General features: G+C 48.1%; 1 protein-coding gene and 1 long non-coding RNA gene across 7 annotated transcripts in view; one reads left to right on the top strand and one right to left on the bottom strand.

Annotated features, from left to right (window-relative positions):
• The window catches only part of LOC143934635 (uncharacterized), an 88,887-nt gene extending 75,721 nt beyond the window's left edge, over nucleotides 1-13,166 (top strand). For 3 of the 6 annotated variants that reach the window (XM_077458393.1, XM_077458394.1, XM_077458395.1), the window contains exons 3-6: nucleotides 4,736-4,783; nucleotides 5,011-5,137; nucleotides 5,986-6,069; nucleotides 9,296-13,166. In XM_077458393.1, the coding sequence (XP_077314519.1) occupies nucleotides 5,076-5,137; nucleotides 5,986-6,069; nucleotides 9,296-9,977 (828 nt within the window). In that variant the 5' untranslated portion in view covers nucleotides 4,736-4,783; nucleotides 5,011-5,075 and the 3' untranslated portion in view covers nucleotides 9,978-13,166. The remainder of the gene's footprint in view (nucleotides 1-4,735; nucleotides 4,784-5,010; nucleotides 5,138-5,985; nucleotides 6,070-9,295) is intronic. The other 3 variants (XM_077458396.1, XM_077458397.1, XM_077458398.1) reach the window with 3 other exon arrangements.
• Nucleotides 13,167-22,603: 9,437 nt separating this feature from the next.
• LOC143934633 (uncharacterized) overlaps nucleotides 22,604-26,979 on the bottom strand; it is a 37,374-nt gene continuing 32,998 nt past the window's right edge. The window contains exons 2-3 of the long non-coding RNA XR_013263318.1: nucleotides 24,835-24,926; nucleotides 22,604-22,930 (exon numbers count right to left, since the gene is read on the bottom strand). This is a non-coding gene — a long non-coding RNA (uncharacterized LOC143934633). The remainder of the gene's footprint in view (nucleotides 22,931-24,834; nucleotides 24,927-26,979) is intronic.

Below are 26,979 nucleotides of genomic sequence, written 5' to 3'. Positions count from 1 at the left end.
GATACACCACGTCTATGGGCCTTCCTTTATCTAGATACACCACGTCTACGGGCCTTCCTTTATCTAGATACATCACGTCTACGGGCCTTCCTTTATCTAGATACACCACGTCTACGGGCCTTCATTTATCTAGATACACCACGTCTACGGGCCTTCCTTTATCTAGATACACCACGTCTACGGGCCTTCCTTTATCTAGATACACCACGTCTACGGGCCTTCCTTTATCTAGATACACCACGTCTACGGGCCTTCCTTTATCTAGATACACCACGTCTACGGGCCTTCCTTTATCTAGATACACCACGTCTACGGGCCTTCCTTTATCTAGATACACCACGTCTACGGGCCTTCATTTATCTAGATACACCACGTCTACGGGCCTTCCTTTATCTAGATACACCACGTCTACGGGCCTTCATTTATCTAGATACACCACGTCTACGGGCCTTCCTTTATCTAGATACACCACGTCTACGGACCTTCCTTTATCTAGATACACCACGTCTACGGGCCTTCATTTATCTAGATACACCACGTCTACGGGCCTTCCTTTATCTAGATACACCACGTCTATGGGCCTTCCTTTATCTAGATACACCACGTCTACGGGCCTTCCTTTATCTAGATACACCACGTCTACGGGCCTTCCTTTATCTAGATACACCACGTCTACGGACCTTCCTTTATCTAGATACACCACGTCTACAGGCCTTCCTTTATCTAGATACACCACGTCTACGGGCCTTCCTTTATCCAGATACACCACGTCTATGGACCTTCCTTTATCCAGATACACCACGTCTATGGACCTTTCTTTATCTATATACACTACGTCTACGGACCTTCCTTTATCTAGATACACCACGTCTACGGGCCTTCCTTTATCCAGATACACCACGTCTACGGACCTTCCTTTATCCAGATACACCACGTCTATGGCCTTCCTTTATCTATATACACTACGTCTACGGACCTTCCTTTATCTAGATACACCACGTCTACGGACCTTCCTTTATCTAGATACACCACATCTACGGACCTTCCTTTATCTAGATACACCACGTCTATGGGCCTTCCTTTATCTAGATACACCACGTCTATGGGCCTTCCTTTATCTAGATACACCACGTCTACAGGCCTTACTTAATCTAGATACACCACGTCTACGGGCCTTTATTTATCTAGATACACCACGTCTACGGGCCTTCCTTTATCTAGATACACCACGTCTACGGGCCTTCCTTTATCTAGATACACCACGTCTACGGGCCTTCCTTTATCTAGATACACCACATCTACGGGCCTTCCTTTATCCAGATACACCACGTCTACGGGCCTTCCTTTATCTAGATACAACACGTCTACGGGCCTTCATTTATCTAGATACACCACGTCTACGGGCCTTCCTTTATCCAGATACACCACGTCTACGTGCCTTCCTTTATCTAGATATACCACGTCTACGGACCTTCCTTTATCTAGATACACCACGTCTACGGGCCTTCCTTTATCTAGATACACCACGTCTACGGGCCTTCCTTTATCTAGATACACCACGTCTACCGGCCTTCCTTTATCTAGATATACCACGTCTACGGGCCTTCCTTTATCTAGATACACCACATCTACGGGCCTTCCTTTATCCACATACACCACGTCTACCGGCCTTCCTTTATCCAGATACACCACGTCTACGTACCTTCCTTTATCCAGATACACTACGTCTACGGGCCTTCCTTTATCTATATACACTACGTCTACGGACCTTCCTTTATCTAGATACACCACGTCTACGGGCCTTCCTTTATCTAGATGCACCACGTCTATGGGCCTTCCTTTATCTAGATACACCACATCTACGGGCCTTACTTTATCTAGATACACCACATCTATGGGCCTTTATTTATCTAGATACACCACGTCTACGGGCCTTCCTTTATCTAGATACACCACGTCTACTGGCCTTCATTTATCTAGATACACCACATCTACGGGCCTTCCTTTATCCAGATACAGCACGTCTACGGGCCTTCCTTTAGCCAGATACACCACGTCTATGGGCATTCCTTTATCTAGATACACCACGTCTATGGACCTTCCTTTATCCAGATACACCACGTCTACGGGCCTTCCTTTATCCAGATACATCACGTCTACGGGCCTTCCTTTATCTAGATACACCACGTCTATGGGCCTTCCTTTATCTAGATACACCACGTCTACTGGCCTTCATTTATCTAGATACACCACATCTACGGGCCTTCCTTTATCCAGATACAGCACGTCTACGGGCCTTCCTTTAGCCAGATACACCACGTCTATGGGCATTCCTTTATCTAGATACACCACGTCTATGGACCTTCCTTTATCCAGATACACCACGTCTACGGGCCTTCCTTTATCCAGATACATCACGTCTACGGGCCTTCCTTTATCTAGATACACCACGTCTATGGGCCTTCCTTTATCTAGATACACCACGTCTATGAGCCTTTATTTATCTAGATACACCACGTCTACGGACCTTCCTTTATCTAGATACACCACGTCTACGGGCCTTCCTTTATCTAGATACACCACGTCTATGAGCCTTTATTTATCTAGATACACCACGTCTACGGACCTTCCTTTATCTAGATACACCACGTCTACGGGCCTTTATTTATCTAGATACACCACGTCTACGGGCCTTTATTTATCTAGATACACCACGTCTACGGGCCTTCCTTTATCTAGATACACCACGTCTACAGGCCTTCCTTTATCTAGATACACCACGTCTTTGAGCCTTTATTTATCTAGATACACCACGTCTACGGGCCTTCCTTTATCTAGATACACCACGTCTACAGGCCTTCCTTTATCTAGATACACCACGTCTACGGGCCTTTATTTATCTAGATACACCACGTCTACGGGCCTTCCTTTATCCAGATACACCACGTCTATGGACCTTTCTTTATCCAGATACATCACGTCTACGGGCCTTCCTTTATCTATATACACTACGTCTACGGACCTTCCTTTATCTAGATACACCACGTCTACGGGCCTTCCTTTATCCAGATACACCACGTCTACGGACCTTCCTTTATCCAGATACACCACGTCTACGGGCCTTCCTTTATCTATATACACTATGTCTACAGGCCTTCCTTTATCTAGATACACCACGTCTACGGACCTTCCTTTATCTAGATACACCACATCTACGGACCTTCCTTTATCTAGATACACCACGTCTATGGGCCTTCCTTTATCTAGATACACCACGTCTACGGGCCTTACTTTATCTAGATACACCACGTCTACGGGCCTTTATTTATCTAGATACACCACGTCTACGGGCCTTCCTTTATCTAGATACACCACATCTACGGGCCTTCCTTTATCTAGATACACCACGTCTACGGGCCTTCCTTTATCTAGATACACCACATCTACGGGCCTTCCTTTATCCAGATACACCACGTCTACGGGCCTTCCTTTATCTAGATACACCACGTCTACGGGCCTTCATTTATCTAGATACACCACGTCTACGGGCCTTCCTTTATGCAGATACACCACGTCTACGGGCCTTCCTTTATCTAGATATACCACGTCTACGGGCCTTCCTTTATCTAGATACACCACGTCTACGGGCCTTCCTTTATCTAGATACACCACGTCTACGGGCCTTCCTTTATCTAGATACACCACGTCTTCGGGCCTTCCTTTATCTAGATACACCACATCTACGGGCCTTCCTTTATCTAGATACACCACATCTACGGGCCTTCCTTTATCCAGATACACCACGTCTACGGGCCTTCCTTTATATAGATACACCACGTCTACGGACCTTCCTTTATCTAGATACACCACGTCTACGGGCCTTCCTTTATCTAGATACACCACGTCTACGGGCCTTCCTTTATCTAGATACACCACGTCTACGGGCCTTCCTTTATCTAGATACACCACATCTACGGGCCTTCTTTTATCCAGATACACCACGTCTACGGGCCTTCCTTTATCTAGATACACCACGTCTACGGGCCTTCCTTTATCTAGATACACCACGTCTACGGGCCTTCCTTTATCTAGATACACCACGTCTACGGGCCTTCCTTTATCTAGATACACCACATCTACGGGACTTCCTTTATCTAGATACACCACGTCTACGGGCCTTCCTTTATCTAGATACACCACGTCTACGGGCCTTCCTTTATCTAGATACACCACGTCTACGGGCCTTCCTTTATCTAGTGTGACATTGGGGGAAGTTTAACTCAGTGGTAGATGCCTTTTCAGTAAGTTCACATCGAACAGGAACTTTTGTTTAAGGGCATGGTAGCCCACTTTTATTAAAAAGGAACAACATAAAGTTCATACATGCACTTGGTTGCCCACACAGGGGTTCTTCTGCCAAAAAACAATACATGAAAAATGCCAAGCCACCTGGCTCTCTTCAGCAGCACTGCCACCTAGGCTTTACAATTCAGCCCTCTTGGCCTTATAACAGGGTTCCCGCACAACTACTGCCCCTCTTTTCAGTTTCCTTGCTGCTCAGGCCTTCCCCTTCAGGCTCTCATTTGTCTCAGATGCGCACAGCTTTAACACACACAGTGTCTATCTAGACAGCAGCCCCTCACTGCTCTGATCCTCAGACTTGGGTCTCTGGCTTTCTCTAGTGCACTCTCTGCACTCTCTGCACTCCTGGAGACCTCCTGTCTCTGTTTTTCAGATGGAGAAGTGTTGGGAGAAGAGGACTTGCAGCTCGTTGTCGGGGACGGTAAGAACTTGTATGATGGGAGTACTTTATGCTGCTATCAGGGGATGGGATTGTAATTCTGCAGCTGCTGTCATGGCACATCCTTGGTCATGGCAATCGTCATCCGATGGTTCTCATCTCTTTATAGAGAGCAGGGAATTGTAGGCTCTTGTTTATTTTCTGGACCCGATTTCCCTGATTCTCCTGATTTTAATGGACCCCTCTGTCTGTCCTTCCCTCCCGCACAGGTGACGGTCACCTTCCACGATGTGGCCGCCTGCTTCGAGGAAGAGGACTGGGAGCTTATGGAGCAATGGCAGCAGGATCTGTACCGGGATGCCATGAAGGAGATTCACTCTGCTTTGCACAATCTGGGTGAGTGAGGGGGCACGAGGGCATGGGATGGTGGGGGGTGGGAAATGTAGAGGAGGGAGAATACAACCTCACACGTACAATGGTTTCTGAAGAGCATTTGGCAGACAGTGGAGAGGTATTTCATCACCTGCTTGCCATCTGCTTGAACCCCTTGGACTCTGTAAATGCATTGTTATGCTACGCCCGCTGAAAGCGATAGGGGGGTATACCTTCTGTTGCAAAATAGATATTTGCCAGCACACCGCGGATCGACGCAAAGTAGCGACCAAACGGATCGTTTATTGCATGATCAGAACAGAAGGAGAGTGCAACATTTCGGAGTCACGCAGGACCCCTTCGTCAGACATGTGATCATCGCGTGCCTCCGAAAAACATGGGTGATGTCTGTATCATGTGATCTGGCTAGCTCTGAGGACAAGAAACGGTTTTCTCTCCAGCATAAAAGACACAACTGAGCACGTGCAAGTTGGCTGGCTTTCCCCAGATAAACATTGCAAGGAGGGGGAGGATCTATGCATACAGGATCAAACAGCCCTTTTTTACACAATGTAGAGGATTAACCCTTTACGTTCCACAGTGAGTATAACAAGCATGCTATGACGTGTATATACAGACCGATTTTACTGTTGTGGGTTTAGTAATACTTTTACGGCTGTGTGTTGAGTTATTTTGAGGGGACAGCGAATTGACACTGTTATACAAGCTGTACACTCACTACTTTACATTGTAGCCAAGTGTCATTTCTTCAGTGTTGTCACATGAAAAGAAAGAATAAAATATTTACAAACATGTGAGTGGTGCACTCACTTTTGTCATAATGTAGATTGTGTTCTCCCTGCCCCCCCCAGGGTACCGGATCCTCAACCCGTATCTCCTGGTGAAGATCGAGAAACACAGAGAACATTTCCGGAACAACCACAGCCAATCAACAAGTGAGCTCTGCCCCCCCTCACTGTGACATAGTTCTGTGTTTTGGTCAGTCCTTACGCTTTCTTTCACCAGCTTGTGTTTTTTAAAGAGCTAGTTCACCCCCCCCCAACAAAGAAAATTGTGTACACACACCTTTTGTCAGGAAGTCTGTGATCTTCTGCATAGTCTAGGACTGTATATGGAGATGGGCACTATCTGTCTCTTTGTGTCCCTTTTACTGATACTGGCTTAGGCCCCTTTCACACTGGTGCGGGAGCGGTTTTAACCCCCGCTAGTGGCCGAAAAAAAGGGTTATAACCACCCGCAAATTGCCGCTGCAGCGCTTTCAATGGGCAGGAGGGGTGAAGGAGGGGTGTATACACCCCTCCTTCACCGCTCCAAAGATGCTGCTTGCAGGAGTATTTTTAACGTCCTGCCAATGCACCGCTGCAGTGTGAAGCCCCCGGGGCTTTCACACTGGAGACACAGAAGAGGCTGTTTCAGGGCGCTTTGCAGGCACTATTTTTAGTACTGTAATGCCTGCAAAGCGCCCCCCCAGTGTGAAAGGGGCCTTAATCATAGAAGGACTTCTGTAAGGACATTTAGGGACAGAGCAGTGAAAGGTTAGAGCCTCTGCCTGGTTTTATTTCTTTTATTCCTTCCTCTACTGGCACCTTATTTATCGGGGTGGGGAAAGTTATCACTAGGGTAATATTTCCAGTCGTGTATTGAGACTGGTATTTTCCTCTCATTGGACAGTGATGGCAGATGGTGGAGTTTGGCCATCATATCAGGAAAACTCACACCCTAGTAATAAAGTGACAGTAAATCAGGGTCATAAGCCCCATACACACTATCAGATTTTCTGCTGGATTTTATTTATTTCCCTTTAGATTTACCAAAACCATATAATAAGGTCAAACCTGTAGAAGTTTCAATGTGTATGCAACCAGGCAGGCCCTTGTACTATATGGTTTTGGTAAATCTGAAGACAAAAATCAGCAGAAAATCTGATAGTCTGTATGGATATAGAAGGGGGACTTTCTGACTAATCACATGCGGTCATATAGGACAGTGTTTCTCAACTCCAGTCCTCAAGGCGCCCCAACAGGTCATGTTTTCAGGCTTTCCAATATTTTTCACAGCTGATTTGATCAGTTTCACTGCCTTAGTAATTACCACAGCTGGTTCATTTGAGGGAAATGCTGAAAACATGACCTGTTGGGGCGCCTTGAGGAGTTTAGTTGAGAAACACTGATATAGGCGACCAGACAACACCCCCCCCCCTTTCCAAATCCCTACTACTTGTGTAAAGTCTAAGGCACAGCTGGAGGGGACTATAAGCATGCCATGGCAAATATAATGCAGCTTGTCAAGTCAAAGGGGCTGCTCTGCAACTGCAAGCCCAACGTCTGGCTCGTGTTTGCAGTGCGCAGTAAATTGCAGCAAAATGCAACCACGCATCCGGGAGGCAGTCCTATGTGGTTCTGGCCAGCCTCTGATCCACCACATATTGCTTTTTCAGAGACGGCCGCTAGCCTTTGGCCAGATGTTTTACTTTTGTTTGTTTACAATTGAGTAAAGTTATATTTAAAAAAACAAAGAAAAAAAAAACCCTTTTAATAGCAAACATGTCAAACGTGCCTGCTTTGTGCACTGAGGTCCTCCTCTTCTCGGGTCCCCCGCTGGCATGCCTCCTCTTCTCTAAATGAAGTGCCTGCTATGGGGGGGATATGTGTGTGTGTGTGTAGGCGCTCGCTCGCTCCTGAGCCCCACTCTGTATGTCTATTAAACACACAGAACAGTGCTCGGCCCCGCCCCCTCCTCATTGCTACTTGAGCTGTGAATGGCTGACAGCAGCGGGAGCCGTTTGGGAGGCAGAAACCCTGCAGAGCAGCCGCTCTCATGCATATCGCTGGATCATGGTCAGGCAAATGTTAGGGAGGGCTATAGGGAAGTTGTATACTGAAGGTGTACACTCAAAGAGACTTAAGGCTGTAATTGGTGCTAAAAGCTGTGAATACTTATTTACATGGGATTTTCTCCCTACGTCTTTCAGGACGGCACCTGGAGAGAGCGCAGCTCCACCCACTTTCCCAGGAAACACTGCAGTCAGTTTTTCTTTAAAGACCGGACGCTTCCACCATGGCCTCAGTTGTAGTGTTTCCTCCGACATGGTGGAAGCGCTGCAGGGGTGTGTATAGTTTATATAGGGTTTATAGTTCTTATGTGGTGAAACTTTGTGTATTATAGGGCCCATTCCTATAATATTATTTTTTTTTATTATTTTTTTTTTGTGATTCAACTGGATGGACTTGTGCCTTTTTTTAAATTTTTTTTAATTTATTTTTTTCAACCTATGTATTAAGTTTTTATAGTGTAGAGCTCATACCATATTTGGACCCATTCCAGAGACTGGGCATCACACTCTAGTTGACTGAATTGGTATCGGATTCCAGTTTATACTGTGGAGCTCACACTCTATTTGGACCTGTGCTAGAAACTGGACATCACACTGTACAGTAGCTGACTGAATTGGTATCGGTTTCTATTTGATACCATGGAGCTTACACCCTATTTGGACCCATTCCAGCAGCTGGACATATAACTGTCGCTGACCGAATTGGTATCGGATTCCCGTTTATACTGTGGAGCTCACACTCTATTTGGACCCATTCCAGAAATTGGACATCACACTGGAGCTGACTGAATTGGTACCAGTTTAGAATGTGGAGCTCACACACTATATGGACCTATTCTAAAAACTGGACATAACATGTATTTGAATTGGTATCAGATTCCAGTTTATAATGTAGAGCTCACACTCTATTTGGACCTGTGCTAGAAACTGGACATCACACTGTAGCTGACTGAATTGGTTTTGGATTAATTTATACTGTAGAGCTCTCAGCTCACACTCCAACATTCCAGAAACTGACTGAATTGGTATTGGTTTCAAGTTGATACTGTGGAGCTCACACTCTATTTGGACTCATTGCAGAAACTGGACATCACACTGTAGCTGACTGAATTGGTATCAGATTCCAGTTTATACTGTGGAGCTCACACTCTATTTGGACTCATTCCAGAAACTGGACATCACACTGTAGCTGACTGAATTGGTATCGGATTCCAGTGTATACTGTGGAGCTCACACTCTATTTGGACTCATTCCAGAAACTGGACATCACACTGTAGCTGACTCCCCTACAATTTTGCATGGTTTTTAATATGTATTTGTTTCCTTAGAGAGGTCGGAGAGGCTCAGGAACTGGCCACCAGAGACCGTTCTCGGAGGCGGAAAGGTATTGTTCGCCAAATCAAACCTGTTGCTGCACTGCATGACTTTGACCAGAACAAACAGACTGAGCCCAAAGAGAACGAGGTACCGTGTGTCTTCTCTGATTGTGAGGTCAGCTTCTCCGGGGTACAGCGTTCCTTCCCCTTGGAAGAAATTTGTCCCTACTTGTCACCAGTGAAGGGTTTCAGGGAAGACGCCCCCATCGGTTTCCAGGAGCGAGGACAGGCGTTTATTCTGTGCAGTGTGTGCAGCAAGACCTTCTGCAATAACTCCAGCTTCCAGGTCCATATGCAGAGCCACACAGGAGAACGGCCTTTTAAATGTACGGACTGTGACAAAAGCTTCATCCGCAGCTCTCACCTGAAGATTCACCTGCGTACCCACACTGGAGAGCGCCCCTACAAGTGCACCGTGTGCGAGAAGAGCTTCCATGACAACTCCAGCTATGCCCGCCACCAGCGCATTCATACAGGAGAGAAACCTTACCAGTGCTCCATCTGCGGGAAATACTTCCGCAAAAAGTCCAACCTGAAGGACCACTACAGGACGCACACTGGGGAACACCCCTACAAGTGTCAGCACTGTGACAAGAGTTTCCACCAGAGGAACCATCATGCTGACAGCTGCTGAGCGTTCTGCAAACTTTGTTGGGGGTGGGATGAGAACACCCACCTTTCTCCATCATCGAAAGGCTCAGGATTTTTGGAGGCCTTCATTCTTCTCCCCCCAAAGGGTCATGTTTCCAGCCCCTGAGGATTCTGGGAATGGCTGGGATGAAGACTTTGATTCAACCCTCCAAACACCTTTCCAGCTGTTGAGTAGCTTCTTTAGGAAGAGGTTTCCTGTCCGCTCCCTTTAACAGGTTATATTTTCGGTCTCTGAGGATTCTGGGAACTCTTGGGGAGAAATCTCTTCTCCATCTCCTCCTAGGCCTTGTTTCTAAATGTTTGGGCGGTGCGGGTGAAAAACCTGAAAATACGACACAAAAGAAAAGAGGGAGAGTGACTTCTAAATGTAGCAACAGTTGGCCACTCACATGTGCCTCTTCATGATGAAACCACTGGCACCTGTATCCTGTGCCCATCTCCTTGCTGATGGTATTGGTGCAGCAGACCTGGTACCGGCGCCTGACTGGCCTCTCTACTATCTCCGGAACCACACTGGAATGCAGTGGTCCATTGGGCAGGAAGTAACGTCACAGTGACGTGGCTTTACAAAAAGAAGTGTGCGTACTCTGAAACACGTAGCCATGCTCTGCTATCCTCCCACCATGACATCACTTCCACCCCGATGGACCACTGCGTTCCAGCGGGGTTCCGGAGATAGTAGAAAGACCAGCTCTGCTACACCAATACCACCATCAGGGAGACGGATACAGGATACAGATGCCAGTGGTTTTCTTATGAAGCGCGTGTCTTTTATGCACACATGTGAGTAGCCAATTGTTTTTAACCAATTGCTACACTCAAAATGCGTTCTCCCTCTTTTTTTTTTTTTTTTTCTTTTGTGTCACATCTACAGAGTCTGTTTCTAACACTCGAGTCAGCCGCCATAACTGTGGCCGGTATTTTTGGGGCTATTCCACCAGAGACATTATGATTGGACGTTTATCTTTATTTTAATTACCATTATTCTTTGGCTGGGGGTACCTACCTGCCTGAGTGTGCCATGCACTTGTCTTGTTTTATGCAGGTGAAAAAGTGTCCACTCTGTCCCTGGCAGGCCGTATGACTGGTCATAATGGGCTTCAAAAGAGTGAGTGATCTCCATAGACCCTGATAGATGTCACCGGTCAACAGCCAGTACTAGGCAGTGATTACAAATACCAGTCACATTGGATGTTCTCTGGTGGCTTCCATTGCCCAACTCTTGAAAAGGGTGTTAATCTAAAGCAAGAGGTATGGGATGGTACCGATTCTCAGAGCTGGGCGGCGGTGGCTACCTATAGGGGTTAACCAAAACTTCAAAGAGCAAAATTATGACCCTGGGGAGTGTAGGTCTTTTTATTGACCACTGTGGGGTAGATTAAAGGCAAATGTGCACTCTGCAAAGTGCAATTGCTCCAAGGTTTAGTAGATGAGGTGAAGCTTCCCTTTTGCAAAGAAAAATTAAACAAATACAGCATTTTTGCTTGCACATGATTGGATGATGGAAGTCGGCAGAGCGTCCCCCTCATTTACTAAGCTCTGGAGCAACTGCATAGTAGTAAATCTCCTCCCCAGAGTTCAGGTATCATTCAGATGATGCGGGAATGAGCCATACACAGCTCAAGAATAAACCAGCCGGGTAGAGCAGAGTATGCAGAGAACAGGCTGTATAGCGAATGAGAAGATTTATACAGCCAGGCCATTACTAAATAAGAGGCAGATCGAGGCTTCTGCAATGCTGGAATGCCAGGGGGCCCTTTTTAGCCTGACGGAGGTTATAGACTTGAAGATAGAATCATATTTATATAGCATTGTCTAGGAGTGTGCACTTTGTCTATTGGGGTGTCTTGTGTTCTTCAAAATATCTGGGTTCAGGGTTCCCAGCACAGTCACCCCAATGTCCATAGTAGCTTGCGCCTCTAAGATGCTAAGTGCCCCCTTGTGGGTTTATTTTGTGCAATACAATTAGTCTGTTCTGAGCAATAATCATTGAACATAAGCTACATTCTCACAGGTGATTCTATTTAACACACATAAAAGAGTTTACTAAGCACTTGCCTGTAGTGGGCTGGTGATTAAAGTGTGTTACCCTTAAAATTGATCATTTAACGTGGTAAGAAAGGCTTAAGGTTTTATACCTTCATGCATTCTATGCCTAAAGGTAAAAAAAAGTCTCTGTGCAGCTCCCCCCCCTCAGCCGACCTTAATACTTACACGAGCCCCATTGCAATCCAGCGATGTGGGGTCTCCACTTCCTCGTTGGCTGTCAATCACAGCCAGTTAGCCAATGAGAAGAGAGAGGGGTGTGGCCGAGCCTCAGCTCTGTTTGTGAATGGAATCGCAGAGCAGCGGCTCAAGAGCAAGCCTGCCTGGGTGCCCCATAGCAAGCTGCTTGCTCTGGAGGCACTCGGCAGCAGGGAGCGGGCCAGGAGCCAAGAAGGGAGTCGTGAAGAGGACGATTGACGCTGATCTGTGCAAAATCACTGCATAGAGCAGGTACGTACAACATGTTTGTTATTTCAAGAAAATGCCTTTAATATAGAAATTTTTTTTTTTGCTTAACCACTTGCCGCCCGGCCCAATAACATATTGACGGGGGCAAAGTGGTTTCATAATCCTGATCGGACGTCATATGACGTGATCAGGATTATGAGCCACTGCGCGCCCCCGGGGGCGCGCATCGCGGCGATCGTTGTTGCGGGGTGTCAGTCTGAAGAGTCTCCGACGTGATCAGCCGTGTCCAAGCCCACCTGTGCCACCTATCAGTGCCACATATCAGTGTCCATCAATGCCACCTCATCAGTGCCACTTCATTGGTGCCACCTCATTGGTGCCCATCAGTGTATCCCCATCAGTGAAGGAGCAAACTTACTTATTTGCAAAGTTTTGAAACTGAAACAAAAAAAAAACATTTTTTTTTTCAAAATTTTCGGGATTTTTTTATTTGTTTAGCAAAAAATAAAAACCACAGAGGTGATCAAATACCACCAAAAGAAAGCTCTATTTGTGGGAAAAAAATGATTAAAATTTCATTTGGGTACCGTGTAGCATGACCGCGCAATTGTCATTCAAAGTGCAACAGCGCTGAAAGCTGAAAATTGGTCTGGGCAGGAAGGTGTTTAAGTGCCCCCCCCCGGTATTGAAGTGGTTAATAAAGAAACATAAAAATGTTCATTCTTTGTGCTGTTTCACTTTTATTCTAGTTTACCGATCAGAGTTACAGGATACTGTCCCAACGCATGGCCTGCCTGTAGTTCTGTAATCAGTTTGCTGCCATGCACCTTTCCCATCCCTGTTCATGGCCAACGCCCTTTGGACAGAAATCCATGGGAAAGTTTGTATGAAGTCCGATCGTGTACACTAAGCAGTCATGAAATTGAGCCCAGGTTCACACTGCTGTGCGTTAGAAATTGTTTGAGTTCATGTGAATCTGCACAGTTTCAAACCGGTGTTCTGTCCAAAAATGGCCGCCTATCGAATAGTGTCCGCTGTGTACTGCGCAGGCGCAGTGCGGAGCACAAGGAGATTCGGAAAATCTCCAAAGATGAATGGCACCTGTGCCGTGAGTCCAGGTGCAAGCCCCGCCGTCCACGTGGACATAGGGCTGCACATATTAGAGGGCCGCTCACCACGCTTCGGGCACAGCCTCGCTTTGCTCGGCTCTTTTTATTCTAACTCTATGTCCACTTGGATGGTGGGGCGTGAACCTGGACTCACAGCGGAGGCGCCATTCATGTTCGGAATCTGCTTTAATATTTGTCAGATGTAGCAGTAGCCCGTAATAGGTGGCCAGTGGGAGGAGGAACAGTGCCCCATCACTGGTGGCCAGTGGGAGGAGGAACAGTGCCCCATCACTGGTGGCCAGTGGGAGGAGGAACAGTGCCCCATCACTGGTGGCCAGTGGGAGGAGGAACAGTGTCCCATCACTGGTGGCCAGTAGGAGGAGGAACGGTGTCCCATCATTGGTGGCCAGTGGGAGGAGGAACAGTGTCCCATCACTGGTGGCCAGTGGGAGGAAGAACGGTGTCCCATCACTGGTGGCCAGTAGGAGGAAGAACGGTGTCCCATCACTGGTGGCCAGTAGGAGGAGGAACGGTGTCCCATCATTGGTGGCCAGTGGGAGGAGGAACAGTGTCCCATCACTGGTGGCCAGTGGGAGGAAGAACGGTGTCCCATCACTGGTGGCCAGTAGGAGGAAGAACGGTGTCCCATCACTGGTGGCCAGTGGGAGGAGGAACAGTGTCCCATCACTGGTGGCCAGTAGGAGGAGGAACGGTGTCCCATCACTGGTGGCCAGTGGGAGGAGGAACAGTGTCCCATCACTGGTGGCCAGTGGGAGGAGGAACAGTGTCCCATCACTGGTGGCCAGTGGGAGGAGGAACAGTGTCCCATCACTGGTGGCCAGTAGGAGGAAGAACGGGGTCCCATCACTGGTGGCCAGTGGGAGGAGGAACAGTGTCCCATCACTGGTGGCCAGTAGGAGGAGGAACGGTGTCCCATCACTGGTGGCCAGTGGGAGGAGGAACAGTGTCCCATCACTGGTGGCCAGTGGGAGGAGCAACAGTGTCCCATCACTGGTGGCCAGTAGGAGGAAGAACGGTGTCCCATCACTGGTGGCCAGTGGGAGGAGGAACAGTGTCCCATCACTGGTGGCCAGTGGGAGGAGGAACAGTGTCCCATCACTGGTGGCCAGTGGGAGGAGGAACAGTGTCCCATCACTGGTGGCCAGTGGGAGGAGGAACGGTGTCCCATCACTGGTGGCCAGTGGGAGGAGGAACGGTGTCCCATCACTGGTGGCCAGTGGGAGGAGGAACAGTGTCCCATCACTGGTGGCCAGTGGGAGGAGGAACAGTGTCCCATCACTGGTGGCCAGTGGGAGGAGGAACAGTGTCCCATCACTGGTGGCCAGTGGGAGGAGGAACGGTGTCCCATCACTGGTGGCCAGTGGGAGGAGGAACAGTGTCCCATCACTGGTGGCCAGTGGGAGGAGGAACAGTGTCCCATCACTGGTGGCCAGTGGGAGGAGGAACAGTGCCCCATCACTGGTGGCCAGTGGGAGGAGGAACAGTGTCCCATCACTGGTGGCCAGTAGGAGGAAGAACGGTGTCCCATCACTGGTGGCCATTGGGAGGAGGAACAGTGTCCCATCACTGGTGGCCAGTGGGAGGAGAACAGTGTCCCATCACTGGTGGCCAGTGGGAGGAGGAACAGTGTCCCCATCACTGGTGGCCAGTGGGAGGAGGAACAGTGTCCCATCACTGGTGGCCAGTAGGAGGAAGAACGGGGTCCCATCACTGGTGGCCAGTGGGAGGAGGAACAGTGTCCCATCACTGGTGGCCAGTAGGAGGAGGAACGGTGTCCCATCACTGGTGGCCAGTGGGAGGAGGAACAGTGTCCCATCACTGGTGGCCAGTGGGAGGAGCAACAGTGTCCCATCACTGGTGGCCAGTAGGAGGAAGAACGGTGTCCCATCACTGGTGGCCAGTGGGAGGAGGAACAGTGTCCCATCACTGGTGGCCAGTGGGAGGAGGAACAGTGTCCCATCACTGGTGGCCAGTGGGAGGAGGAACAGTGTCCCATCACTGGTGGCCAGTGGGAGGAGGAACGGTGTCCCATCACTGGTGGCCAGTGGGAGGAGGAACAGTGTCCCATCACTGGTGGCCAGTGGGAGGAGGAACAGTGTCCCATCACTGGTGGCCAGTGGGAGGAGGAACAGTGCCCCATCACTGGTGGCCAGTGGGAGGAGGAACAGTGTCCCATCACTGGTGGCCAGTAGGAGGAAGAACGGTGTCCCATCACTGGTGGCCATTGAGGAGGAAGAACGGTGTCCCATCACTGGTGGCCATTGGGAGGAGGAACAGTGTCCCATCACTGGTGGCCAGTGGGAGGAGAACAGTGTCCCATCACTGGTGGCCAGTGGGAGGAGGAACAGTGTCCCATCACTGGTGGCCAGTGGGAGGAGGAACAGTGTCCCATCACTGGTGGCCAGTGGGAGGAGGAACGGTGCCCCATCACTGGTGGCCAGTGGGAGGAGGAACAGTGTCCCATCACTGGTGGCCAGTGGGAGGAGGAACGGTGTCCCATCACTGGTGGCCAGTGGGAGGAGGAACAGTGTCCCATCACTGGTGGCCAGTGGGAGGAGGAACAGTGTCCCATCACTGGTGGCCAGTGGGAGGAGGAACAGTGCCCCATCACTGGTGGCCAGTGGGAGGAGGAACAGTGTCCCATCACTGGTGGCCAGTAGGAGGAAGAACGGTGTCCCATCACTGGTGGCCATTGGGAGGAGGAACAGTGTCCCATCACTGGTGGCCAGTGGGAGGAGAACAGTGTCCCATCACTGGTGGCCAGTGGGAGGAGGAACAGTGTCCCATCACTGGTGGCCAGTGGGAGGAGGAACAGTGTCCCATCACTGGTGGCCAGTAGGAGGAAGAACGGGGTCCCATCACTGGTGGCCAGTGGGAGGAGGAACAGTGTCCCATCACTGGTGGCCAGTAGGAGGAGGAACGGTGTCCCATCACTGGTGGCCAGTGGGAGGAGGAACAGTGTCCCATCACTGGTGGCCAGTGGGAGGAGCAACAGTGTCCCATCACTGGTGGCCAGTAGGAGGAAGAACGGTGTCCCATCACTGGTGGCCAGTGGGAGGAGGAACAGTGTCCCATCACTGGTGGCCAGTGGGAGGAGGAACAGTGTCCCATCACTGGTGGCCAGTGGGAGGAGGAACAGTGTCCCATCACTGGTGGCCAGTGGGAGGAGGAACGGTGTCCCATCACTGGTGGCCAGTGGGAGGAGGAACAGTGTCCCATCACTGGTGGCCAGTGGGAGGAGGAACAGTGTCCCATCACTGGTGGCCAGTGGGAGGAGGAACAGTGCCCCATCACTGGTGGCCAGTGGGAGGAGGAACAGTGTCCCATCACTGGTGGCCAGTAGGAGGAAGAACGGTGTCCCATCACTGGTGGCCATTGAGGAGGAAGAACGGTGTCCCATCACTGGTGGCCATTGGGAGGAGGAACAGTGTCCCATCACTGGTGGCCAGTGGGAGGAGAACAGTGTCCCATCACTGGTGGCCAGTGGGAGGAGGAACAGTGTCCCATCACTGGTGGCCAGTGGGAGGAGGAACAGTGTCCCATCACTGGTGGCCAGTGGGAGGAGGAACGGTGCCCCATCACTGGTGGCCAGTGAGAGGAGGAACAGTGTCCCATCACTGGTGGCCAGTGGGAGGAGGAACGGTGTCCCATCACTGGTGGCCAGTGGGAGGAGGAACAGTGCCCCAAGTACTAGATATAAGCTACCAGAGGGCCACAGTTTGAAGACCACTACTCTAGAGTTTCTGCAGAATGTTGTATGCATCCGATAGGCAGGAGTTCTGTGTTGATGGAAATGTCTTGTGAAGAGAGAATGACCAGATTGGTGTGAACTATCAGGAAAGTACAGTAAATAATCGCTACACATGGGGTGATCAGAACCTCATCTCAGTATGTACAATACATGAAATAACTGAAGCTGGTTCTGAAAGAAAAACCACCTTCCCCAGTACTAGTATAATGTGCCTAATAAACTGCTTAAAGAGGACCTTCCCATACCCATAATGCGGGGGCTGCCCATATGAAAATCCAACAGATTTCCTGAAGGGCTCTGCCTGGCCTATAGAACCCCATTTCCCGTGAGATCCATACATATATATACACACACACACACACACACACACACACACACACACACATATATACACACACACACACATACACATATACATTTTTTTAAATTGTATTTTAGTGTAAATATGAGATGCGAGGTCTTTTTGACCCCAGATCTCATTAAAGCGGAGGTCCACCCTAAAATGGACCTCCGCTCATCTGATCCCTCCCCCCCTCCGGCGCCACAATCGGCACCTTTCAGGGGGGAGGGGGGTGCAGTTACCTGGATAATCCAGGTAACTGCACCCACTTCCGGGCTAGCTGTCTGCGGAACGAGCGTAGGTTACGCCCCCGTTCCGCAATGCCCCGCCCCCTTCAGCAAGTGCCCCGCTGCCTGCTGGGAAACACACAGCTCCCAGAGGCAGCGGGGACCGTCCGGATTGCGCCGCGCGGCTCGCGCATGCGCAGTAGGGAACCGGGAAATGAAGCCGAAAGGCTCCATTTCCTGATTCCCATACCCAAGATGGCGGCGGGACCCGGCAGCCGAGCGAGCGATCGGCTTCGGGTGCCGACATCGCGGGCGCGCTGGACAGGTAAGTGTCACTATTTAAAAGTCAGCAGCTGCAGTATTTGTAGCTGCTGGCTTTTAAAAAAATAAAAAATAAACGCGGAGTCCCGGTGGACTCCCGCTTTAAAGAGATCCTGTCTTTTTTTTTCTATTACCAGGGATGTTTACATTCCTTGTAATAGGAATAAAAGTGGCAATAATTTATTTTTTAAAAACAAGTGTAAAAGGTAAAATAAGAAAATTCTTTTTTTTTTTTCCGCAGAAGCGATCGCATACGTGATCAGCGCCTGCATATAAAAACAGCGTTCAAACCACACATGTGAGGTATCGCCACGATTGTTAGAGGAAGACCAATAATTCCAGGCCTAGACCTTCTCTGTATCTCAAAACATGCAACCTGTAGAATATTTTTATTTTTTTAAACGTCGCCTTTCCACGAGCGGGTGCAATTTTGAAGCAACATTATTTTGTGTGTGTGTATTTTTTCCCCAAAAAAGAAGTGTGCGTTTGTAAGACCGCTGCGCAAATACCGCGTGACACAAAGTATTGCAACAACCAGCATTTTATTCTCTAGGGTGTTCAAAAAAATAAATAAAAATGTATAACGTTTGGAGGTTCCAACTAATTTTCTACCAAAATAAAAAAAAAACAAAAAAAAAAAAGCAGTTTTTAAGTTGTAAACAATACTCAGAAAGAGGCTCAGTCCTTAAGTGGTTAAAGTGTTCTTCTAGCCAAAATGTGTTTTAGTTTTAGGTGGAGCAGGGAAAAGGGTAAATGGTTTGCCTTTATGTCCACAGATCTATTGTCAGTAGTTACATCAGACCAACCAAAGATGGCGGCTGAGCTCACAAATGATATTGCTGGAGGGGAAACTTGTCTGTTTTCAACCTCACCTACTATGTCATTTACCATTTAGGGCAGTGTTTCTCAACTCCACTCCTCAAGGCCCCCCCAACATGTCTCGTTTTCAGACTATTATTTTGCACAGGTGATTTGATCAGTTTCAATGCCTTAGTAATTGCCACAGCCGTTTCATCTGAGGGAAATCCCAAAAACATGACCTGCTGGGGCATCTTAAGGACTGCAGTTAAGAACTGCTTTAGGGCACAGAGGTACACTGAAAAAAAATAAACACACTTTTGGTGCATTTTCCAACATGCTCCTGTAAAATACAGGCATATCACTCAAAGTGCACCAAAAACGGCATTCCCCATTGACTTCAATGAGAAGGTGCGTTTTTTTGTGCACTTTTGAAACAGGGCTTGAGCATTTTTTTATTTTTATTTTTAAATAAAAGTTAGATTAACTTCACACAGAAACATTGACAAGCTTGGAAAGTGTTTTAATAATTAACATCTACAAAACATGAATATAAAACAAGACAAACAGGAAAGAGGGAATATAAGGACAATGAAAGAGCCAACAGACAGTTTAAACTCTCTTGTACTGGACATCAGTTTTAAAAAGGCACATTGACTGTAATGTTTACCTGTTGTAGCATGAGGCTGTAATATATTCTCCAACCTGAAGGTGGCACTGTGCCATAACTTCAGGCTGGTGTTTCATCAGATATGGCGACCTGCCAGAAAGTGTAATGGAAGTGATGTTCCGTCGCTGCCATCTTGCTACACCTCGCACTCGTCCATTGTAAGGATGAAGTGAGAAGGAGATAAGCGAAAATCTGGTTACACCCACCAGAGTTTTGCATTTTACACTTTTTTAATAGTAAACTGAGTTTATATAGTGATACACAGTACTTATAACTATGTGTGAATGTTTACATGTTGAGTTTTAAAAGCGGCAAACTTCTGACAGATTGACAAACCTGCAAGATCAGCACGCATGCCGCAGCTTTTACAATTCAACATGACATCAGTAAGCCGAAGTTGTATGTACTGCATTTCACTATATAAAGTCAGTTTACTGTTAAAAAAAAAAAAAACACGTGTAAAATGTAAAACTCTGGTGGGTGTAACAAGATGTCCGCTTACCCCCTTCTCACTGTATCCTTACTGTGGAGGTGTACGGGGTGTAACAAGATGTCCCCTTACCCCCTTCTCACTGTATCCTTACTGTGGAGATGTACAGGGGGTAACAAGATGTCCGCTTACCCCCTTCTCACTGTATCCCTACTGTGGAGGTGTACAGGGTGTAACAAGATGTCTGCTTACCCCTTCTCACTGTATCCTTACTGTGGAGGTGTACAGGGTGTAACAAGATGTCCCCTTACCCCTTCTCACTGTATCCTTACTGTGGAGGTGTACAGGGTGTAACAAGATGTCCGCTTACCCCCTTCTCACAGTATCCTCACTGTGGAGGTGTATGGGGTGTAACAAGATGTCCCCTTACCCCTTCTCACTGTATCCTTACCGTGGAGGTGTACGGGGTGTAACAAGATGTCTGCTTACCCCTTCTCACTGTATCCTTACTGTGGAGGTGTACGGGGTGTAACAAGATGTCCACTTACCCCCTTCTCACTGTATCCTTACTGTGGAGGTGTACGGGGTGTAACAAGATGTCCCCTTACCCCCTTCTCACTGTATCCTTACTGTGGAGGTGTACGGGGTGTAACAAGATGTCCCCTTACCCCCTTCTCACTGTATCCTTACTGTGGAGGTGTACAGGGTGTAACAAGATGTCCGCTTACCCCTTCTCACTGTATCCTTACTGTGGAGGTGTACAGGGTGTAACAAGATGTCCCCTTACCCCCTTCTCACTGTATCCTTACTGTGGAGGTGTACAGGGTGTAACAAGATGTCCCCTTACCCCCTTCTCACTGTATCCTTACCGTGCAGGTGTACAGGGTGTAACAAGATGTCCGCTTACCCCTTCTCACTGTATCCTTACCGTGGAGGTGTATGGGGTGTAACAAGATGTCCCCTTACCCCCTTCTCACTGTATCCTTACCGTGGAGGTGTACAGGGTGTAACAAGATGTCCCCTTACCCCTTCTCACTGTATCCTTACTGTGGAGGTGTACAGGGTGTAACAAGATGTCCGCTTACCCCCTTCTCACTGTATCCTTACCGTGGAGGTGTACGGGGTGTAACAAGATGTCTGCTTACCCCTTCTCACTGTATCCTTACTGCGGAGGTGTACGGGGTGTAACAAGATGTCCCCTTACCCCTTCTCACTGTATCCTGACCGTGGAGGAGTACGGGGTGTAACAAGATGTCTGCTTACCCCTTCTCACTGTATCCTTACTGTGGAGGTGTACGGGGTGTAACAAGATGTCCCCTTACCCCCTTCTCACTGTATCCTTACTGTGGAGGGGTACGGGGTGTAACAAGATGTCCCCTTACCCCCTTCTCACTGTATCCTTACCGTGGAGGTGTACGGGGTGTAACAAGATGTCCCCTTACCCCCTTCTCACTGTATCCTTACTGTGGAGGGGTACGGGGTGTAACAAGATGTCCGCTTACCCCCTTCTCACTGTATCCTTACTGTGGAGGTGTACGGGGTGTAACAAGATGTCCCCTTACCCCTTCTCACTGTATCCTGACCGTGGAGGAGTACGGGGTGTAACAAGATGTCTGCTTTCCCCCTTCTCACCGTATCCTCACTAGGGACAAGTGCGGGGTGTAGCAAGATGGCGGCGACGAAACGTCACTTGCGTTACACTTTGACGGTTCGCCTAATCTGACAAAACACCAGCAGGAACCTACTAAAGACTAATCATCTTCTGCTATGAGCTCCAGGCAGCCATCTTGGAGAGGACAGCAGGCCGTGCCTACAAGCAAACTCCCTCCAGCTTTTTTCTTTAATACTTCTAGTAGGGCAGGAGGAACAGGTTCTATGCTATGCAAAGGCCCAAAAAGTATCTTCCTTGGTCTGAGCAGCCAATCAATGTCTCAGATTTACAAAGAAATCCCAACCATGGCTCAGAACTAGAAGTATCTGGCATACAGCAGCCTGGTAGGACCTTAGGGCAGCTTACATAAGTCAATAGGTACTTGAGGGCTGTTTGCTGCAGTTATGTGTAGAGAACTGCAAAGGGGTTGCTGGAGGTAAAGTGGGAAGTAAACTCTCCATTTACACTTTCCCCCCATATGAAAGTGCACCTTGTATCACGTTTAGGTTTTGTACAAATCAAACCCTACCTCCAGCACCCAAACACCCTTGTAATACCTGGTTGCCACAGTTATTCTAAAATAAAAGCTGGGCTGGGCATGTGCCTTATAGGATGTGACCATGATGGATGGGGGCAGCAGAAGTGTCTTCAGGAAGACTCCAAAAGGTGGCACCATCATTGGCTAGAGGTAGGTTTGTGTGCCTCAGTGCTATATACAGCAAGGCCAGCAATACTTTCACATTGGAATGACATACATGATGTCAGGGACCTGCTACGTGGGACATAACTGCTGAGTTTACTTCTAGCCTCATATGGCAGCATTAGTACCTCTGATGAAGAGCAGAGCTCACCATTGCTCTAATCTACCATTCTAGAAAACATTACAGCAACACAAAGCTGCCTTCTCATAGTTAAAAACATTAAAACCATTCCAACAGAAACCTTTAAACAGAATTCTAAATGACTACTTGACCCCCTGCGCTTCCAAGGCCTCCACAATTGGAGGTGCAGAAGGCCGTTCCTTGGGGTTCTCGCTGGTGCACACGAAGAACAATTCAATCACCTTCTGGTAGGACTCATCCAGCTTGTCCATGTTAAGTGCCGGTCTCGTGCCCAAAGCTTCGTAATAAGCGCCCTCATCAAAGTCATCCATGAAGGATTCCTCTGGACAGAGAATGGAGATGAACAGTTATTGATTACAGACGGCACAATCAGAATCAGAATTTAAAGTCTACCACATACCCCTACTTGATGGGAGTTTAAAGAAAAAGAAAATCATCTTCCTCCCATCACACAGCTGTAAAATGCCAGCTCCTCGGACCAGTACAAACTAGCATTTGACATTCGAATCAAGAGCTTCGTTGTCCATTAGAGAGAAGAAGATGTGACACATTTAGGGGCCTGAAATCCAAGGAGCTCCATGGGGACACAGGAATTGATTTTAAGAATAATACTAAGCACTGCCGCAGAATTGTAGAGGATTTGGTGGATATGAAAAGGGGCCATTAACCACCTCAATACTCAAGACCAAATATTGTAAAACAAACAAACAAAAAAAAGTCTGTTTCTGTTAGAAAATGTTGTAAATAAGTCATTTTTCTCCTGCACCGATGGGGTACAGATGAGGCGGCACCGATGGGGTACAGATGGGGCACAGATGAGGCGGCACCGATGGGGCACAGATGAGGCGACACCGATGGGGCACAGATGAGGCGACACCGATGGGGCACAGATGGGGTACAGATGAGGCGGCACCGATGGGGTACAGATGAGGCGGCACCGATGATATGTACAGGTCTCCCCTGTGAGGAAATGCTGCTGATCGGCTCTCTCCTCCCACTCTTTCAGTGAGAGAGTCAAGCAGATAACTGCCATTTCCTTGTTTACATATGATTGGACACAGCTGATCACATGGGTAAAGAGCCGATGTTTCTTTACTGAGATCGGAGACGCGCCCAGAACAAGAGACGATCGGTGACAGCCCCTCAGGGAAGCACGGGGAGAGGCTTGTTTACACAGACCTCTCCTCCTTCTTCAGCTCTGTGACCCGATGGCGGGACACCAGCGGCGATCGGGTCTGCTGGTCCCGCGGCCACAGATCACAGGACCGGGTCGGGAACCAGCCGCCAGCGGCGCGCTCCCGACCCACGGCTGGGCACTTAAAGAATCACGTACCGGTACGTGATTGTGCCCAGCCGTGCCATTCTGCCGACGTATATATTGGCGCGAGGCGGTCCTTAAGTGGTTAAAGCAGGGCTGATCCTCCACTCCTCCCCATAGCTAGACACCAGTCCCAGCTGCTTCTGTAAATTCTACATAAATGATTAGCCCTTACTTACATTGGCCATAGCCAGAAATACTAGGGGGCCGAGAAACTTGCTTTGAACCTTAAAATTATGTTTTTCAATAAACAAAAAACCACAGACTTTAGAAGAACATGTTATACTACTTAACTGCACAGAGCGGCCCTGAGACAGTAAAGCCTGGAAAAGGCGGCTGCCTCTCCACAGGTCATGCAATCTTCTGGGACCTGTGACGTTTCCCAGAAAATCGCAGGGGGGAGGGGTGAGAACTTCTGCCCAAGCAGAAGTGGGTGCAGGAACCTATTGAAACTAGGTAATGGGGGGTGGTAAAAGCAGTACATCCCTTTTGGGGCGGAGCTCCGATTTAAGGCTGGGTTCACACGGTTTGTGGAGCGCCCCTGTTCTCCGTTTTTTATGGGGGGGGGGGCAGAATTTTGCCTCAATTCAGACCTGAAAACAGCCAAAGACACACCGGACCCTTCTGCAGTGCGCTCTGTAGCCGCCCCGGAGATGTGTGAAGCGGCTCCAATGACAGCCGGTCACACTCTCCCGTCATGTGAAATGGATGCGGGGAAACCCTCATCCAATTCCCACAAGTGTGAACCCGGCCTTCACTTCCGATATGTAGTCACCAATATGCAGGACTTACCTGTCCTAGATTTGCTGACTAGTAACACGTCCTACTTTGTCATCTATTTTGGAACATTCTCCCCCTCCCCCCACCTTTATTCTCCGACAAAACAAGATGATGAATGCTGAGCTGACCTTTTCATCAGGTAAACGCTGACACGGGTTCCATAAGCAAACTTCTGCATGAATGGTGAAGCTGGGATGGCGAACGTTGGTGATGGACACATCTGTGAATAAAAGAGGATTGGCTTCATTAGCTTGGAGGATGTACGTTGTGTTTCAAGGTTTCTCCCAGCAACACTGGGAGAGAATTAGGGCTGCAACTAACCATTATTTTCACCATCCATTAGTTGGCCGATTAATCGCTTAATAACCTTAAAAAAAAAAAAGTGGATCAAATTGACGTTCATTTTCAACCACAGTGAGGGGAAAATGTAGAAATAACAGAAAAGGTCTTAGTGGAAGGAATTTTCAGACAGTGGATGTGGTTTTCATTCAGATATTACCTTCATTTTAAAAACAAGTGAAAATTTCAAACAAAATTCTTTCATTCAGCGAATGTAGAAAGATTTTTAGTCTGAATATTCTCATCTGAAAATTGATCGGTGTGGTCAGCACAAGGCTCGGTACACACCTATGCAGTTTGCTTTTGATCTGTTTCTGCAGTGCCTTTTGCTGTGCGTTTTGATTTTTGCGCACGTGATTTTTCTGCAATTTGTATTTTTACATTTTTTTTGGGCACACAAATTGCTGCAAAAACACATGACACGCTTTTCTGCAGCTTCTCCATTGAAGTATATTGAACCAATAAAGCATTATTTTGCGTTTAAAAGTCCCCGCCCCTTTCAGATGTGAACGTGTCCCATAGGAAACCATGGAAATGAACTGCAGTGCATTTCTGCAAAAAGCACCAAAAACGCATAGATGTGAACCGGGTCTAACGCGTTTAGTAACATAATGGGGTTAAAAACTAAAAAACTAAAATGAGCCCTTTATAGTAGAAAAAGCCGATAATCACTACTGAAAGGGGTTCATTTTTTACTTTAGAACAGTGACAGGAATATTTATAGTAGCGATTATTTGCTATCTTTGTATTATAAAGGGCTCATTTTAGGTTTTTTTAACCCATTAGGTTACCGGCCGATTCATCGATTATGAAAATAGTAATCGATTCATTTCATAATGGATTAGTTGTTTCAGCCCTAGAGAGACTATTGTGATTAGGGTTGCCACCTGTCCAGGATTCACCCGGACAGTTCGGGTTTGAAATCATGTGTCCGGGTTTCAGACTGTCTGAGACCCGGACACATTATTTAAACTGTACTATGGCCTCCCAGCTGGGTTGCTGGCTGCAGTTGTCTAAGCTGAGAGTGTCTGTAACACTCTCTTTCACACAGCCCAAAACCAGCACTAACAATTCCCTCTTCCCCAACAAAACACACACAGACAGGAGAGGAGAGAGGGCTCAATCTGCACCTCTTCCCCCCACCCCCTACTCCTCTTTGTCTGCCCACATTCCAATGCCTGGTGCTGTGCCTCAGAAAAAGGAAAGTGGGGGCCGAAAATTTGAAGCCCAGCAGCCTCAGATACATTTGGATGAGAGGTGCTGACTTCCAAAGGATGAGTGAGCTCACCATCCCTCCGTGTCTGAAGTCTACCCCTTCTCTCTCCTGCCTCTGAGAGAGTACACTAAGGTAAATCAGGGTTCTCACCATACATCAGTGTTCTCAGTGTCCCCCCTTAAATCAGGGTTCCCAGAGCATCCCTTATGTTAGAGTCCCCAGAATTCTCCCTTACATCAGAGTCTGCAGAGTCCCCCCTTAGAGTGAAAGGGAACTCTGTGAGTTCAGATATAAAAGGGGGACTCCGTGGACTCTGACGTAAAGGGGGACTCTTGTTATTAACTTCATATGATTAGAAATATTATTTAATACCAAAATATATCTATAGTTTATACTATAATAAAAATTGGTGTGCACCGATCAAGTGTTTGGGTTTGAGGTGAAGAAAAGGTGACAACCCTAATTGTGATCATGGGAGGAATCGGGCCGCAGCACCTCAGAAATCAGCCAGAAGAGGCGAGACAATGTTATGTGAGCAGCACAGACCTCTCCAATCCCGGGGCGGGAGATCACACTGACAGCACAAAGCTTAGACTATATACCTCTATACTGCTCAGTCCCAAACATCCAGACTGCAAAACTACATCAGATGCCTGTTTTTACCGCCCCCCGCCCAACTCACCATCTGAAAGATCTATTTCATGAGTAGTTCTTCCCG

This window comes from Lithobates pipiens, unplaced genomic scaffold (assembly GCF_037356315.1).
Source record: "Lithobates pipiens isolate NorthernLeopardFrog02 unplaced genomic scaffold, aLitPip1_a1.2 Scaffold_27, whole genome shotgun sequence".
Taxonomy (NCBI): Eukaryota; Metazoa; Chordata; class Amphibia; order Anura; family Ranidae; genus Lithobates; species Lithobates pipiens.
Note: the sequence above shows the minus strand (reverse complement) of the source record. Positions and strands in the feature narration are given on the sequence as shown.